This window comes from Ahaetulla prasina, chromosome 1 (genome assembly GCF_028640845.1).
Source record: "Ahaetulla prasina isolate Xishuangbanna chromosome 1, ASM2864084v1, whole genome shotgun sequence".
Taxonomy (NCBI): domain Eukaryota; kingdom Metazoa; phylum Chordata; class Lepidosauria; order Squamata; family Colubridae; genus Ahaetulla; species Ahaetulla prasina.
In genome coordinates, this window is record NC_080539.1 from 361,094,794 (window position 1) to 361,110,031 (window position 15,238).

General features: G+C 44.0%; 1 protein-coding gene across 1 annotated transcript; it reads right to left on the bottom strand.

Moving 5' to 3' along the window:
- Positions 1-1,546: 1,546 nt before the first annotated feature.
- FGF22 (fibroblast growth factor 22) lies at positions 1,547-14,734 on the bottom strand. Its single transcript, XM_058163335.1, has 3 exons — positions 14,077-14,734; positions 3,441-3,544; positions 1,547-2,221 (listed from the first exon to the last, which is right to left on the bottom strand). Exons 1-3 carry the CDS (start codon positions 14,342-14,344, stop codon positions 2,027-2,029), a joined length of 567 nt encoding a protein of 188 aa, XP_058019318.1. The 5' UTR covers positions 14,345-14,734; the 3' UTR covers positions 1,547-2,026.
- Between the last annotated feature and the right edge of the window lie 504 nt (positions 14,735-15,238).

Here is a 15,238-nt window from a genome sequence, read left to right on the forward strand (position 1 = left end):
ATTTCCCTGACCCGGCCGTCAGCGGAGGAGTGGGACACGACAGAAGTCTACACATGTTTAAGATGGACAAATTTGGTGTGGATAGATGGATGATAGGGCTAGATCAGGGGTGTCAAACTCACATCGTCATGCCGGTGTCATGTTACATATTGAGAATTTCCCTCCTCTTTGCTAAACCGGGTGTGGGGATGGCCAGCATGTGACACATCTGGCCTATGGGCTGGGAGTTTGACAGCCCTGGGATAGATGAGAGCAGTGGTGGTATTCAGCCGGTTCTATCCAGTTCAGACGAACCAGTAGCGACGGCTGCGGGAGGCTCTGCCCACCTGCCCGGACATCATCATCACGTCCCGTTTTTGACGCTCTGTGCATGCGTGGAAGTGACGCGTGTGAGCGTGTTTACATTTGCAAACCAGTAGCAAAGGTAAATGAATACCACCCCTGGATGAGAGATATAGATGAGAGAGAGATACTGGAGAGAGAGAGAGATACTGTAGATCAGGGGTCTCCAACCTTGGCAACTTTAAGCCTGGAGGACTTCAACTCCCAGAATTCCCCAGCCAGCTTTGCCAGCTTTGCTGGCTGGGGGAATTCCCAGCTTTGCTGGCTGGGAGATTCTGGGAGTTGAAGTCCTCCAGGCTTAAAGTTGCCAAGGTTGGAGATCCCTGCTGGAGAGAGAGAGAAAGAGAGAGAGAGATTGTAGATAAGATAGATGATAGACAGGAGAGAGACAGATGATATAGACAAGGGTTCTCAACCTGTGGGTTGGGACCCCGTTGAGGGTTGAATGACAATTTGCCAGGGGTCGCCTAAGACCATCGGAAATATGGGAAGTATACTTGCGAGTTGAAGAATCGCGCTCCAATGGTTGACTTCAAAAGCCAGCCGCAGGCTCTTCAAATCGCTAGCCGAATTCGGCTTCAGGCGTGATCAATTAAAAAAGAGAGAAATCTTTGCTCTGATGTCTCCCTCTCAAGCCAGCTGCAATCACTCCCAATCGCTAGCCTAATCTGGCTTCAGGCGCAATAAATTTAATAGGGGAGAAGTCTCCGCTTTAATGCCTCCGTCCTCAAGGCAATCGCAAGCAGTTCAGATCGCTAGCCAATACGGCTTCAGGCGCGATAAATTCAAAACAAAAATAATTTTACGATTGGGGTCGCCACATCATGGGGAAATGTATTAAAGGGGTCGCCACATCATGGGGAATTGTATTAAAGGGGTCGCAGCACTATAAAGGTTGAGAACCACTGACAGATATAGACAGATAGACCCTTCCTTCCATCTGCTTTACCCAGTTCATGCAAAACCAGAGAACCCAACTCCTGCCCACAGATGTGATGCAACTCCACTCATTCTGCATCACCCTCCCTAGACTCATAATTCCCGGCTGCCAAAATGGCCAACTTTTGCCTTGCTAATCAAAGCAGGCAGGGAGATTTGAGCCTTTGGATTCTCTACACCTAGCAGACGGCAGACTGGCCCTCCATCCTGGGATGTGGGGCGTGGGCAGCCAGCTTCGGTAGGCCCTCAAGTGGGAATTTTGTTCCCAGATTCAAGAAAGCAGAAAGGTAAAATACATGGTGAAGAGAAAGCAAATGCGGTTTAAGCGCTTTCATCTTTCCTAATGGTCTTTATTCTGCTGAATTCCAAGCTGCTTTTCCTTCATTTTCTTCTTTTTCTTACAAAAAATAAATATACCCCCCCAGCCTCCCCACCCCCCATTCTTAAATACATCATATAGTAGTGCATGGTTGAGTGGTGTGATGGCCTAGTGGTGAAGACGCTTGCCTCCCACTCAGAAGGTTGAGAGTTCAATCCTAGGTAGTGACAGATGTTTTTCTCTCTCAGGGTGCAAAGAGAAAATTTCTGCTGCTGACTCCACATAGGCGTCAGGAAGAGCATCTGGCCAGTAAACGCTCAGCTCCATCCAGCCTCCCCGACTCTACCCCGAATTAAGGGATTATAGGGTTGTAAAAAGAAAAAAAAATAGTGCATGATTGATCAAGTAGTCCAGAGTGTTCCTCCTTCATGAGACGAGCATTGGCAGGAAATGGGTGGAGAGATGTTGCCAGCGGGTCTTCGTCCCTCGTCGTGGCAGTCCTTTGCTGTTGAGGGAGAGGAACATGGGTCGCCCTTCATGGTGCCAATGGAAAGAGGCGTAGGTATTGTAGCCATTCTCTTCAATACGTTCCTTGAACTTGCAGTTGGAGCTGTATGCTTTCTATGACAGACCGGTGGAGGCGAGAGAAACAGAGACAGAATAGGAGAAATTTCATTGAATGGGCTTGTGAAGGAAAGGTAGAACTGAAAATCTGACTCACTAGATTTCTCTTGCCTTTGGGCTCAAGGCAGCTTCTGTAGGGATTGCCTCCATTTTATCTTTCCTACAGTTACTTTGTGAAGTAGGGCTAACTGAAAGAAAGTGATTTCCTTACCCTGAGCCTTTCCTTAGTCTCACTTGTCTGTGTATGTCAGTCCGTCCATCCATCCATCCATCCATCCATCTATATTCATTCTGTCTGTCTATCTATCTATCTATCTATCTATCTATCTATCTATCTATCTATCTATCTATCTATCTATCGCACTTAGACTTATCTACCGCTCCATAGTGCTTTACAGCCCTCTCTAAGCAGTTCACAGAGTCAGCCTATTGCCCACAACAATCTGGGTCTTCATTTTACCAACCTCGGAAGGATGAAAAGCTGAGTCAACCTTGAGTCAGTGAGATTTGAACTGCCGAACTGCTAGCAGCTGGCAGTCAGCAGATGTAGCCTGCTATGCTGTATTCTAACTACTACACCACCACTGCTCATTCTATCTATCTATCTATCTATCTATCTATCTATCTATCTATCTATCTATCTATCTATCTATCTATCTATCTATCTATCTATGTATCAATCATCTATCATCTATCTCATCTGTCTATCAATCATCTATCCATCCCTCTATCCTTTAGCAATTGATCAATCAATCTCATATATCTAAATCTCTAGGACTTCCATTACCCTAGCATGCTGGCTGGGGATTTTGGGAACTGAGGTTCACACATTGCACCCAAGTTCAGCCAATTGCTCTTTTTTTTTTTTGCTTAAGAAGAGACTCAAGTCAAGGCTTCCCATTCCTAGTTCAGAACTTTCACTATTGGGCATCCCTGGCTCTTGGGCTGAGAGGATCGCTATTTGTGACTTTTCCACCTGGCTTCAAACAAGCAAAGTTTTTCAATGGGGCAAACTGGATTCACTTAACAATGGTATGATTCACTTAACAAATGCAGTGATTCAGTTAACAGTCGTGGCAAAAAGTTGGTAAAATCAGGCATGACTCACTTAAAAACCACCTTGCTTAGCAATGGAAATTCTGGTCCCAAAGGTAGTTCTAAGTCAAGGACTACCCATAATTCCCCTTTTCCCCAAAAGGCATGCAATTCCATTTACCGTTCCATAGACTTTCCCTTTTCGGTTCATTGCCAAGTAGAAGCCACTGTGGATGGATCGAATGGCCACGGTTCCCACCTGTACAGAACGGATCTCCACAATGCCTAGGGGGAAAATAGCAAAGAGGGCATGGCCCATTAACACAAATCAAGGACTTCCCAAAGCTATTGGCAGCAAAACCTGTGGCTAAAACAACCAGCAGCTGCTCCTAATGAGCAAATCTCTATGTGTGTGCATGTTTGCTTGTGCACATCCTAGTGCAAGGGTGTCAAACTCGCGGCATCACATGACGTATCATGACTTTTTTCCCCTTCACTAACCAGGGGCGGGCATGGCCAGCGCGTAATGCATCTGGCATCTGGCAAGCTTTTGTTCCATTTTTATTTCCATTTTAATTTTAATCTAGCAATTTTACACCTGGAGAATATAAGTGACTAGGGATCAACAAATAGAATAGAATAGAATAGAATAGAATAGAATAGAATAGAATAGAATAGAATAGAATAGAATAGAATAGAATAGAATAGAATAGAATAGACAGAGTTGAAAGAGACCTTGGAGGTCTTCTAGTCCAACCCCCTGCTTAGGTAGGAAACCCTACATCACTTCAGACAAATAGTTATCCAATCTCTTCTTAAAAACTTCCATTGTTGGAACATTTACAACTTCTGGAGGCAAATTGTTCCCCTGGTTAATTGTCTGTCAGGAAATTTCTTCTTAGTTCTAGATTGCTTCTCTCCTTGATTAATTTCCACCCATTGCTTCTTGTTCTACCCTCAGTTGCTTTGGAGAATAGCTTGACTCCCTCTTCTTTGTGGCAGCCCCTGAGTTATTGGAACATATCGGTGACGAGGCTCATTTAGCCAGGGAGTTTCTGATAGAAACTTTTCCTTTAGGCAGAAGATCCCAAAGGTGCTTTTTCAAGAAGCAACTGGACTTCCTTGTTTTTCTTGGAAGAAATTTTGCTTTTCATCCAAAAAGCTTTTCAGAGCTTCTTGGATGAGAAGAGAAACCAGGGGTGGGATTTAGCCAGCTCTGTCCGGTTCGGGCGAACCAGTAGTAGTGACTGTGGAAGGCTCCGCCCACCTGCCCAGATGTAATGCATGAGCACTGTGCATGCACACGCTCACATTTGCGAACCGGTAGGGAAAGTAAGTTAATCCCACCTCTGAGAGAAACGACTCCAAAGAAAAACCAGAAAGTCCAGTTGCTTCTTGGAAAAGCATCTTTGGGACCAACCATGAACTGGATGACTGAGAATCTCCATAGACATTAGGGAGTAGGCCTCCCAGTTGTCACCAGCATCAGTGACACAGATAGTATCGGGGGCTTTCCGATCATGTGAATTTGTGCCAAGGGCCACATGGTGATGTCATGTCTTTGATCAGAGATTCCCAATATGAATTGATCATGGTATGGAATGGAATTTCAGGGGGTGTGACAAAGAGTGTCTTATTAAGGAGAGATCTAGAACCTAGAACTAAAGAGAAATTTCCTAACAGAACAATTAATCAGTGGAACTTGGGTAGAACTTGCCTCCAGAAGTTGTGGGTGCTCCAACCATCTATCTGAAATGGTACATAGGGCCTCCTGCTTGAACAGGATATTGAATTAGAAGCCCTCCAAAGTCCCTTTCCAACTCTGTTATTCTGTTATTCTATTCTGTAATTCTGTCCCTTAATGACAAATCACAATTATTTTTGTTGGGAATGCAAACGATCGAACAGTTCCTAGGGATATGTGGCAAAGAAAAGTTGTGAACCATTATCTTAGATGGAGGTCTTCTTTTCAGTGGGTCAATTCAAGAGCTCAACACAGAGTGCCACCTTTGGGTTTTTCCATAATTCTTCATTCGGTTCCATGTTAATAAGCTAAAGGGGCATGAAAATATAAAGTGGGAAGCACAACGCAACAAAAAAAAAAGACATGTTCAAGGTATAAAGTTTGCATTTTGTTAAGTTTTAAGCTCAAATGTGAGCAAAGAGTGCAGACATTTGGAGACGTTTTTCCTGCATGGTTCGGAATTGCCCTTTGGGGCTCTCCAAAGATTTCAGGATAAAGAAACAAGCAAGCTGTGAGCGATCCCCAAGTCTAAAATGAAAAAGTTCTTATCCTAACTGTAATTGTGTGTGCTGTGGGTTGAATACTTGAACCTTGAATACTGAAGGTTGGTTTTCACACAGTCGGTGAAGAATAATACAATTGCAAATCTAATCATTGCCAAAACAAGAGAAAGATGGAAAGAGGCAAGCTGGATCAAAAGAGAGTGGCCAAACAGCTCGTTACCTAAGAAGAGATATAAGAGGCTTTAAAATTGGGGTGGCAATTTTAAGATCTGTGAACCTCAAATCCTAGAAGTCCCCAGCCAGCATGGATTGAAGTTGAAGTCCAGAGATCTTTAAAGTTGCCAAGGTTGGACACTCCTGCTTTAAAAACTGATGCTGTCAGATAAGGCCTGATCTTGGAATTTTTTCAGAGGTCTTCCTAACTCTCATTATTGTTATTTATTAGATGTTCTGGTGAAGCTTGCCAATCTTGCTTCTCGGGTACATAACAGATGTTGAAATGCTGGATTTCTATCTACCAACAGAAGAGCTTTGGAATGTATTGTGGGAACCTTCAGATGGAGTAAACCAGGCCACCACGCTGTGGCAAAATATCTGGGCATAGAGTGATATGTTACGTTTCACATAAATCAGGGGTCTCCAACCTTGGCAACTTTAAGACTTGTGGACTTCAACTCCCAGAGTTCCTCAGCTAGTTTTGCTGGCTGAGGAACTCTGGGAGTTGAAGTCCACAAGTCTTAAAGTTGCCAAGGTTGGAGACCCCTGACATAAACAGCTTTCTGCATACAACACCCTTAACTAAGCCAAGTTTAAAACATAGCTACATCCACACAATCTATTCCATGCATTCTACAAGCCCAGAAATGAATGAATTTCACAAACCTGGTTAAATAGAATAAACTAAAATTAGGATGAAACTAAATTATGTTTTCTTAGCCTAGATTTACAGTTTTGTATATTGTGAAAACTCAAGTCATGGACCAAAAGCTCCATACTTTTTAAAAATTATTACAAGAGTGAAAAAGAAGGAAAAGCACTAATTACCAACTCTTTAGCATGGTGAAATAAGATAATTGCAGTCTCAACTTTTTACCTTTGCATGCTAATACATACTAGCCATTTCTATAACCACAAACTTATCAGCCAAATCCAGTGGTGAAATGTAAAATTTGTTACTACCGGTTCTGCGGACGTGGCTTGGTGGTGGTAATGCAACTGGGTGGACGTGGCCAACCTATTTCTTTTTTACTTTTAAAAGCATTTTTTCAGCCGAAGAGGTTGTAAAAAAATGCTTTTAAAAACCTCTGTCGATCTCAGCTGACTTTCCTGATTGTCAGAGGCTTTTTTTTCTTTTAAAGGCAAAAAAAATGCTTTTAAAAGAAAAGCCTCTGACGATCAGGCAACTCAGCTGGGATCGTCAGAGGAGCCTTTTAAAAGCATTTTTTTACAACCTCTTCGGTCGAAGAGGTTGTAGAAAAAATGCTTTTAAAAACCTCTGTCGATCTCAGCTGAGCCATATGATCATCAGAGGCTTTTTTTTTCTTTTAGAAGCATTTTTTTTTTGGCTGAAGAAAAAATGCTTTTAAAAGTAAAAAAAAAAATCTGATTGTGCAGCTCAGCTGGGCATGGGGGGGGAACAGGGATTTTTGCTACCGGTTCTCTGAACCACCCGCTGCCATTGCTACCGGATTGGGTGATATGGTCCAAACTGGAAGCATTTCACCCCTAATAATAATAATAATATTTTAATTTGTATACCGCCCTTCTCCTGAAGGACTCAGGGCGGTGAACAGGCAGATAAAATATAAATACACACAATAATTAAAACATCCCTTAAAAAACTAATTTAAATGCCCAAAATGTTAAAAAACGTACTCCCCCATAAAATCACAAAATTTTAAAAACCCATCCAATAAAAATAAAAATTAGGCTAGTCCAGCCATACGAAATAAATAAGTTTTAAGTTCGCGGCGAAAGGTCCTAAGGTCAGGTAATTGTCGAAGTCCGAGGGGAAGTTCGTTCCACAGGGTCGGAGCTCCCACAGAGAAGGCCCTCCCCCTGGGGGCCGCCAGTCGACACTGTTTGGCTGACGGCACCCTGAGGAGTCCCTCTCTGTGGGAGCGTACCGGACGATGGGAGATAGAAGCCGACAGTAGATGGTCCCGTAGATAGCCCGGTCCTAAGCCATGGAGCGCTTTAAAGGTGGTAACCAATACCTTGAAGTGCACCCGGAAAACAACAGGTAGCCAGTGCAGTCTGCGCAGGATAGGTGTTATGTGGGAGCTCCGAGACGCTCCCTCAATAACCCGCGCAGCCGCGTTCTGAACTAGCTGAAGTCTCCGGGTGCTCTTCAAGGGGAGCCCCATGTAGAGAGCATTGCATTAGTCCAGGCGAGAGGTAACGAGAGCATGAGTGACTGTGCATAAGGCATCCCGGTCCAGGAAGGGACGCAACTGGCGAATCAGGCGAACCTGATAAAATGCTCTCCTGGAGACGGTCGCCAAATGGTCTTCAAAGGACAACCGACCATCCAGGAGCACGCCCAAGTTGCGTACCTTCTCCATCGGGGCCAATGATTCACCCCCGACAGACAGCCGCATCTGCAGCTGACTGTACCGAGGTGCCGGCATCCACAGCCACTCCGTCTTGGAGGGATTAAGTTTGAGCCTGTTCCTCCCCATCCAGACCCGTACGGCTTCCAGACACCGGGACAGCACTTCGACAGCTTCACTGGGGTGGCCCGGGGTGGAAAAGTACAGCTGGGTGTCATCAGCGTACAGTTGGTATCTCACCCCAAAGCCACTGATGATCTCACCCAGCGGCTCACCCCTGGCCAAATCCCAAATCAGTTTCCTTTTTTTCCCATCTCAAGTGCAAAATCCACTTCTGTGCCACTTTTGCCTGGTCTTCTTTGCCTGTCAACCATAGATTTAGTTTAAACATGATTTCCTTCTCCTTCCGTAGAACCAGCAATTTTGGTATTTGTGTCCCCTTCAAACCTCTTGTCTTGAATAACTGGAATGGCTTCAAAAGTCAGAGGCTTTGTCGAAGTGAATTTCAAATATTCAGGGCCTTCCAGGAATGCCCGAAACACTTCTGGAAGGGCCTGTATTAAATCCTGTCATCAAGTAGACATTTTGCCCAATGACTCAGATAAAGCTTGAGCATGATTACAGGTCAGGTAGTCCTCAACTTATGAAGACAATTGAGCCCAAAATTTCTGTTGCTAAGTGAAACATTTGTTAAGTGAATTTTGCCCCATTTGACCATCTTTCTTGCCACAGTTGTGAAGTGACTCATGGCAGTTGTTATTAGTAACATTGCCGTTATAAAGCGAATCTGGCTTCCCCATTGATCTTGCTTGTCAGAAGGTTGCAAAAGGTTATCTATCACATACTCCAGGACACTGCAACCGTCATAAATATGAGTCAGTTGCCAAGCATATGAATTTTGGGGATGCTGTAAAGGTCATAAGTCACTTTTTTAGTGTTGTTGTAACTTCAGTCACTAAATATACTGTTGTAGGCCAAGGATTACCTGTGGACACATGTATACAACCTGGGATACAACCTGCTTCCCTCCTTGTCTCCTATTCACTCTTCAGGCCCAAGGTTTTAATTTGACTTTTATTAGCTTCATCACTTTAAAAAAACAATATTCAATTCTCATCTTTGATATTTCTCCTCAGAAACCTCAGGAGGAATGTGTTTCTTAAAACAGGGGTCTCCCACCTTGGCAACTTTAAGACTTGTGGACTCCAACTCCCAGAATTCCTCAGCCAGCAAAGCTGGCTCAGGAATTCTGGGAGTTGAAAGTCCACACGTCTTAAAGTTGCCAAGGTGGGAGACCCCTGTCTTAAAATATTCTTAATTTAAATTTAATTTAAAATTGGTTTCCTAAAACCTCGGGAGGACTCTTCCTAAAAAGAAGTTGCTTTGCAGAGTGAGATGGGAGGCATAGAAATTTAAGAAATAAATTCCTAAACGTAGCTCAGTTGAATTAAATGTGTATCCTCATTTCCAAATCAATGATGGCTGATCCTCAAATTGAACTGGAAGAAATAAATTACTGGCAGGTTTCACTAATAAGGAAATCCTGTAGGAGAAAATACATTTTGCTAACAAGCGATTCATAAGTTGTGGTTTTTTGGTCTGAGAGGATCTTTTTTTCCATGGAGCCTTCCTCCAGAGAAGTGAGTAAAGCAAGTACAAAAAATAAATTTCAATTAGAATTAGATTCTTTTTCTATATAATACTACTACCCTGTTTCCCCTAAAATAAGATATCCCCTGATAATAAGCCCAATCGGGCTTTTGAGTGCATGCACTAAAATAAGTCCTTCCAAAAATAACCCCTCCCCGAAAATAAGCCCTCCCTGAAAGTATTTAAACGCATGCGCAGCTGGTCCCCACCATTTCCTCTGGTTAGGGTTAGGGATACAGAGCTGGAAATCAGGTAAGACAGCAAGAGGAGCCCCGTCTTGCTCCATGTACCCCAAAATAATAAGACCTCCCTGAAAATAAGGCCAAGCGCTTATTTCGGAGTTCAAAAAAATATAAGACGGGTTCTTATTTTTGGGGAAACACGATATCACTGGGAAAAAAAAACTATTAAGAAACCAGTGAAGGACTATCTATTCTATATCTTAAAGATCTCTGCTGCTGATTTTAAGCAGAATTTTAGGTTACACAGCAAGGAAAACTTCAGAAGAATGATCTTAATCTGAGGAAACAGTTTTGAAAAGAAGTTTCAGTTAAATTAAGACTGACACCAAAAAATGAATTCAATCCATTTGGATCTGAACAGAGACCAAGATTTCTTGCCTGCCTTGGGAATTAATGTCTGTAAAGAACTTCATTCCACTTAAAACTTGAGAATCAGAGTTAAAATGCAGGCGCTCACATTGTTTTTAAAATTTCATTGCCATCTCACACTTATCCATTTTTAATTTAAAAGATTTGTTTAGCTGCCCAGCTTTAAACAACTCTGGGCAGTTTATAGCAATAAAATTATAAAAACCATTTTTTTAAAAAACCGCTAAAAACCCAGCACCTTGATCCAGCTCCTAGGATGCCTCAACAACCCTGTGCAGGCTCTACCGTTGTTTCCAAAATCTGAGTAAAAAGTCAGGTTTTTATGGTCTCCCCAGAAAGTTTAGAAGATTGGGACCTTCTGAACCACTGGGAGAAGTTTATTCCATAAGGTAGGTCCAGCCACGGAAAAGACATGCTCCCTAGGTCCCACTAGATGGCGATGTTTCAGGGAAGGAATTTAAGAGTGTGCCCATTTCGTCTGATCTAGTGGGATGGGAAGGTACTAGGGGTGAAATGTAAAATTTGTTACTACCGGTTCTGTGGGCGTGGCTTGGTGGGGAGGGTAATGTGACTGGGTGGGTGTGGCCAACTCTTTTTTTTACTTTTAAAAGCATTTTTTCTACAACCTCTTCCGCCAAAGAGGTTGTAGAAAAAATGCTTTTAAAGGGTTCTGACGATCCCAGTTGAGCCGCATGATCATCAGAGTTTTTTTTTTACTTTTAAAAGCATTTTTTCAGCCAAAGAAAAAATGCTTTTAAAAGTAAAAAAAAAAAAAACCCCTCTGATGATTGTGTGGCTCAGCTGGGCATGTGGGGTGGGGCAGGGACCTTTGCTACTGGTTCTCCGAACCACCCGCCGCCATCACTATCAGATCAGGCGATCTGGTCCTAACCGGGAGCATTTCACCCCGGATGGTACCCTCTGGGAAAGGCGCTCCTGCGAATAACCTGGCCCTGTGCCATGTAGGGCTTTAAAGGTAATGACCAGCACCTTGAATTGCACCTAGAATGCAACAGTACAACTTCCACAATGTGGGTGAACATAGAGGTGCGTGTACACCACTGTGTTCTGGATCGGTTGTAACTTCTGGTTGGTCTTCAAGGATAGTCCCATGTAGAGTACATGACCATAATCCAGATGGGGGGAAAAAACAAGGTATGAGTGACCACAAGCAAGGCACCTCAATCTTTGATAGTCCTTCGCTTGCGCAAATATATTAAACAAGAGTATTCAAGATGCCACAGAACACATAATTGTGACGTGCTCAGAGATGTTGAGAGCTGGGGGGGGTGCTTTTTTGGATAGCAATAGGTCCTTGTGGATCCATCAAGACAGGGAGATGATACCTCTCCATATGGTACTCCTACAAGACTATTTGCCAGGTAGGTGCAATTAGGCCAGCTTCTTCCTGCTTTGCCCAATAGTTTACCCCTGAAACAGGAGGATAATGTGTTCTGGTGCAATTGTAATTGTATGGAAAGGAGGGGAAGGAGATCTTGCTTGACTGATGGTGTTACACTCCAGTCTGCAAGAACCCAAAATCCAAAGCAATGTTGAAAGAATATCTGGTTAAATTCTTGCTGCAAGTGGTTTAGGTAAAGGTAAAGGTTCCCCTCGCACATACGTGCTAGTCATTGCCGACTCTAGGGGGGCGGTGCTCATCTCCGTTTCAAAGCCGAAGAGCCAGCGCTGTCCAAAGACGTCTCCGTGGTCATGTGGCCGGCATGACTCAATGCCAAAGGCACACGGAACGCTGTTACCTTCCCACCAAAGATGGTCCCTATTTTTTCTACTTGCATTTTTATGTGCTTTCGAAACTGCTAGGTTGGCAGAAGCTGGGACAAGTAACGGGAGCTCACCCCATTACACGGCAGCACTAGGGGTTCGAACCGCTGAGCTGTCGACCTTTCGATCGACGAACTCAACATCCTAGCCCCTGAGCCACTGCGTCCCTGCAAGTGGTTTACAATCCACCAATAGCTAATTTCATGCTGGAATGTATACCACCTTCCTTGTGTATTTACAACCGGTAGGACAGCTGACTGAAAAGCACCACTAGGAGAGAAAGCATGCTCTTCTGCCCAAAGAGGGAAGCCCAGTCCAAGGTTGTCAGTGCCCACAGGAGGCCAAGAATAATGTAGACTGGCTGGGATGTCATTTGTGCATAGAGAGAGGATGAACCCTGAACTGTGCAGCTAAAGGAAAAAATGAGTTTGGAAGTGGGATTAAGAGCTAGACTGAACCAGGAATTTATTCAGTCTAGAAATAGACCCTGTTATGAACACAGATAAGCCTCAATTTACATCCAGTCACATAGCAACCATTCAAAGTTACGAAAAACCTCACCAGGGCTACTTACAAATTGGATTAGAAGTTCTGATGGCCACCCCTCCACAGTCACACGATCAGATTTTGGGCATTCAGCAACCGGCGGAAATTTACATACGTTTGCAGTATCCTGAGGTCATGTGACCACAGTGTGTTGTGGGGGTTTTTTGCCAGAAACTGGCATTTATTTCTGGTTTCTAGCAAAAACGCCCATTGCAGGAAAATGGATTCACTTAATGACTGCCGCATTCACTTAATGACCATAGCGTTCCCTTTATGATCATGGCATTCACTTCACCTTCACCACCACCACAAAGGTTGTAAAATTGAACACAGTCACAGGGTGACCCACTTAACAACCAGCACATAATTTCAGGCTCAGTTATGGTTGTAAGCGGAGGACTGCCTATAGAATCAGAAAAGATGTAGAACTGTGGCGCTGTAAGGATCATCTAGTCCAACCCTCTGCAGTGTACATGAAAATCCGTTGGAATAATAAGAGCCGTAGTTTCTGTTTTAATTTTACAATATGAAAAACTGTGACAGTGACGAGGACAATTGAGGTCATGCAGACAGATCTATTCACTGATGAGTAATCCCTCACAATTAGTCTCTAAAAATCTGACAGACTTTCCAGGTTTCGTTTCTTTCACAACTTTCTGAACTACTAAAGTTGTACCAAGCTTGTTGGCAAACATTTCTTTGACGGAATCTAACAATGATATCATCATAAGAAGTTTACTCCAAATACCTGTCTAATGCTCAAGGAGGACTAGAAGATTTTCTATCTGAGTAACAAAGATAGGGATTCTTGATAAGTACCCAGTCACTTCCCAGCATCAAATATCTTTGGCTGGTGGGGGGAAGTGGGGGGAGTGATGGAAGCTGTAGTCCAACACACCTGTTGGAAGTCTGTAGAGATTCTCAGTCATCCAGGTCATGGTTGTCCCATGGATGCTTTTTTCCAGGAGGCAACTGGACTTTCCTGTTTTTCTTCGAAGACGTTTCGCTTCTCATCCAAGAAGCTTCTTCAGCTCTGACAGGATGGTGGGGAATGGAAGGATTTATATTCCTTGCAGAGAGCTGGTCATTTGCATCCTTGTAGAGGGTTGTTGAAGCACTTGGATATCTGGTTCCATTCCAGAGAAAAAATTGCAGACTACAGGAACCTCAGGTGACCCTGAGGACACAGATAAACCTCCAAGTGCTTCAATGACCCTCTAAAAGGATGCCAATGACCAGCTGTCTGCAAGGAATATAAATCCTTCCATTTCCCCACTATCCTGACAGAGCTGAAGAAGCTTCTTGGATGAGAAGCGAAACGCCTTCAAAGAAAAACCAAGAAAGTCCAGTTGCCTCCTAAAAAAAAGCACCTTTGGGACAACACACCTGTTGGGTACCAGTCTGGAAAAAGATGACTGCGACTTACTGTTCAGGCTCTCTTTCCGACGTGTCCCTTCGACTTTGCCATCACCACCAATGCGTAGGAAGAAATGATTGGAAGAATAGAGACGCCGCCAGCGCACATCACCTTCCAGATGGTGGTAGCTCCGTGCGTGCCTGTGAACATCGGGCCAGGGACACGTGATGTCTACCTGCCGAACGGAGTCCCTGGGTTCCCTGGCTGATGTGACCCACAGGAAGGTCATCAGGGAGAATCCCAAAGTCCAGCTGGTTAGTGGGTTCCACCAACCCATGGCCCTCTAGGCCGTGTGCCAGGAGAATCGGTTCAGCTTCCAGAGGGGCAAAGACAACCATGTGGCTTCACGGTGTCAGCTGGAGAGGAGCTTAGAATAAATCCACAGGTCTCGGGGCCGTCACGTCAAAGAGCCTCTTCCAGGTGGGACCATGGTAGAAAAGTCTTTTAATGAAATAGGCAGGAGAGTGGTTGAGATGGCTCGTCAGTCATCTGGCAAAGTCCTCAGCAGGTGCAAAGAAGAACAGCATCAAATATTCAGGGAATTATGCAGTCACCTCCGATACTCAGGTTGTGATTTCAGCCCTGCTTTTCAGCCGAGATCAGTCTAGGGGCTCCAGGGAAGGGCTAAGAGGATCCTGACAGCTGAACCAGCTGTACCGCAGAGAGAGGCGTGAAGGTGCTACCTAATGCTAGCCGGTTTTAATACTGACACAAGAAGAAAAATGCATACCTGTGTTTGTTTCCTCCTGCTCCCCAGAAAGGGGGAGTGACTGAATCTGCCTCCAACCAATAGCTAAATCCCAAAGGCGGAGCCAAGCATGAGCCTCTTCCATTCATAGGTCTCTTTCGGAATTATAGCTTATAGGCAAGAATGAATGTGAATGGAACAGATGCAATTACTGTAGAACAGAGTATCTCAACCTTGCCAATGTTAACATGGATGGACTTCAACTCCCAGAATTCCCCGGCCAACATGTGTTGAGAAACACTGCTGCAGAATTTCATAACTGAATAACTGAAATTCTAACTGCGTCAAATTCTGCCCCTCTGCTTTCTGATGGAGGGATTCTCTAAAAAAAAAAAAACAGGCTAAGGAATTATTGCAAGGTTTTAAAAACACCACAAACAGATTTTGGACAATCTGAAGAGCCTCCTGGAACTGATCATAATG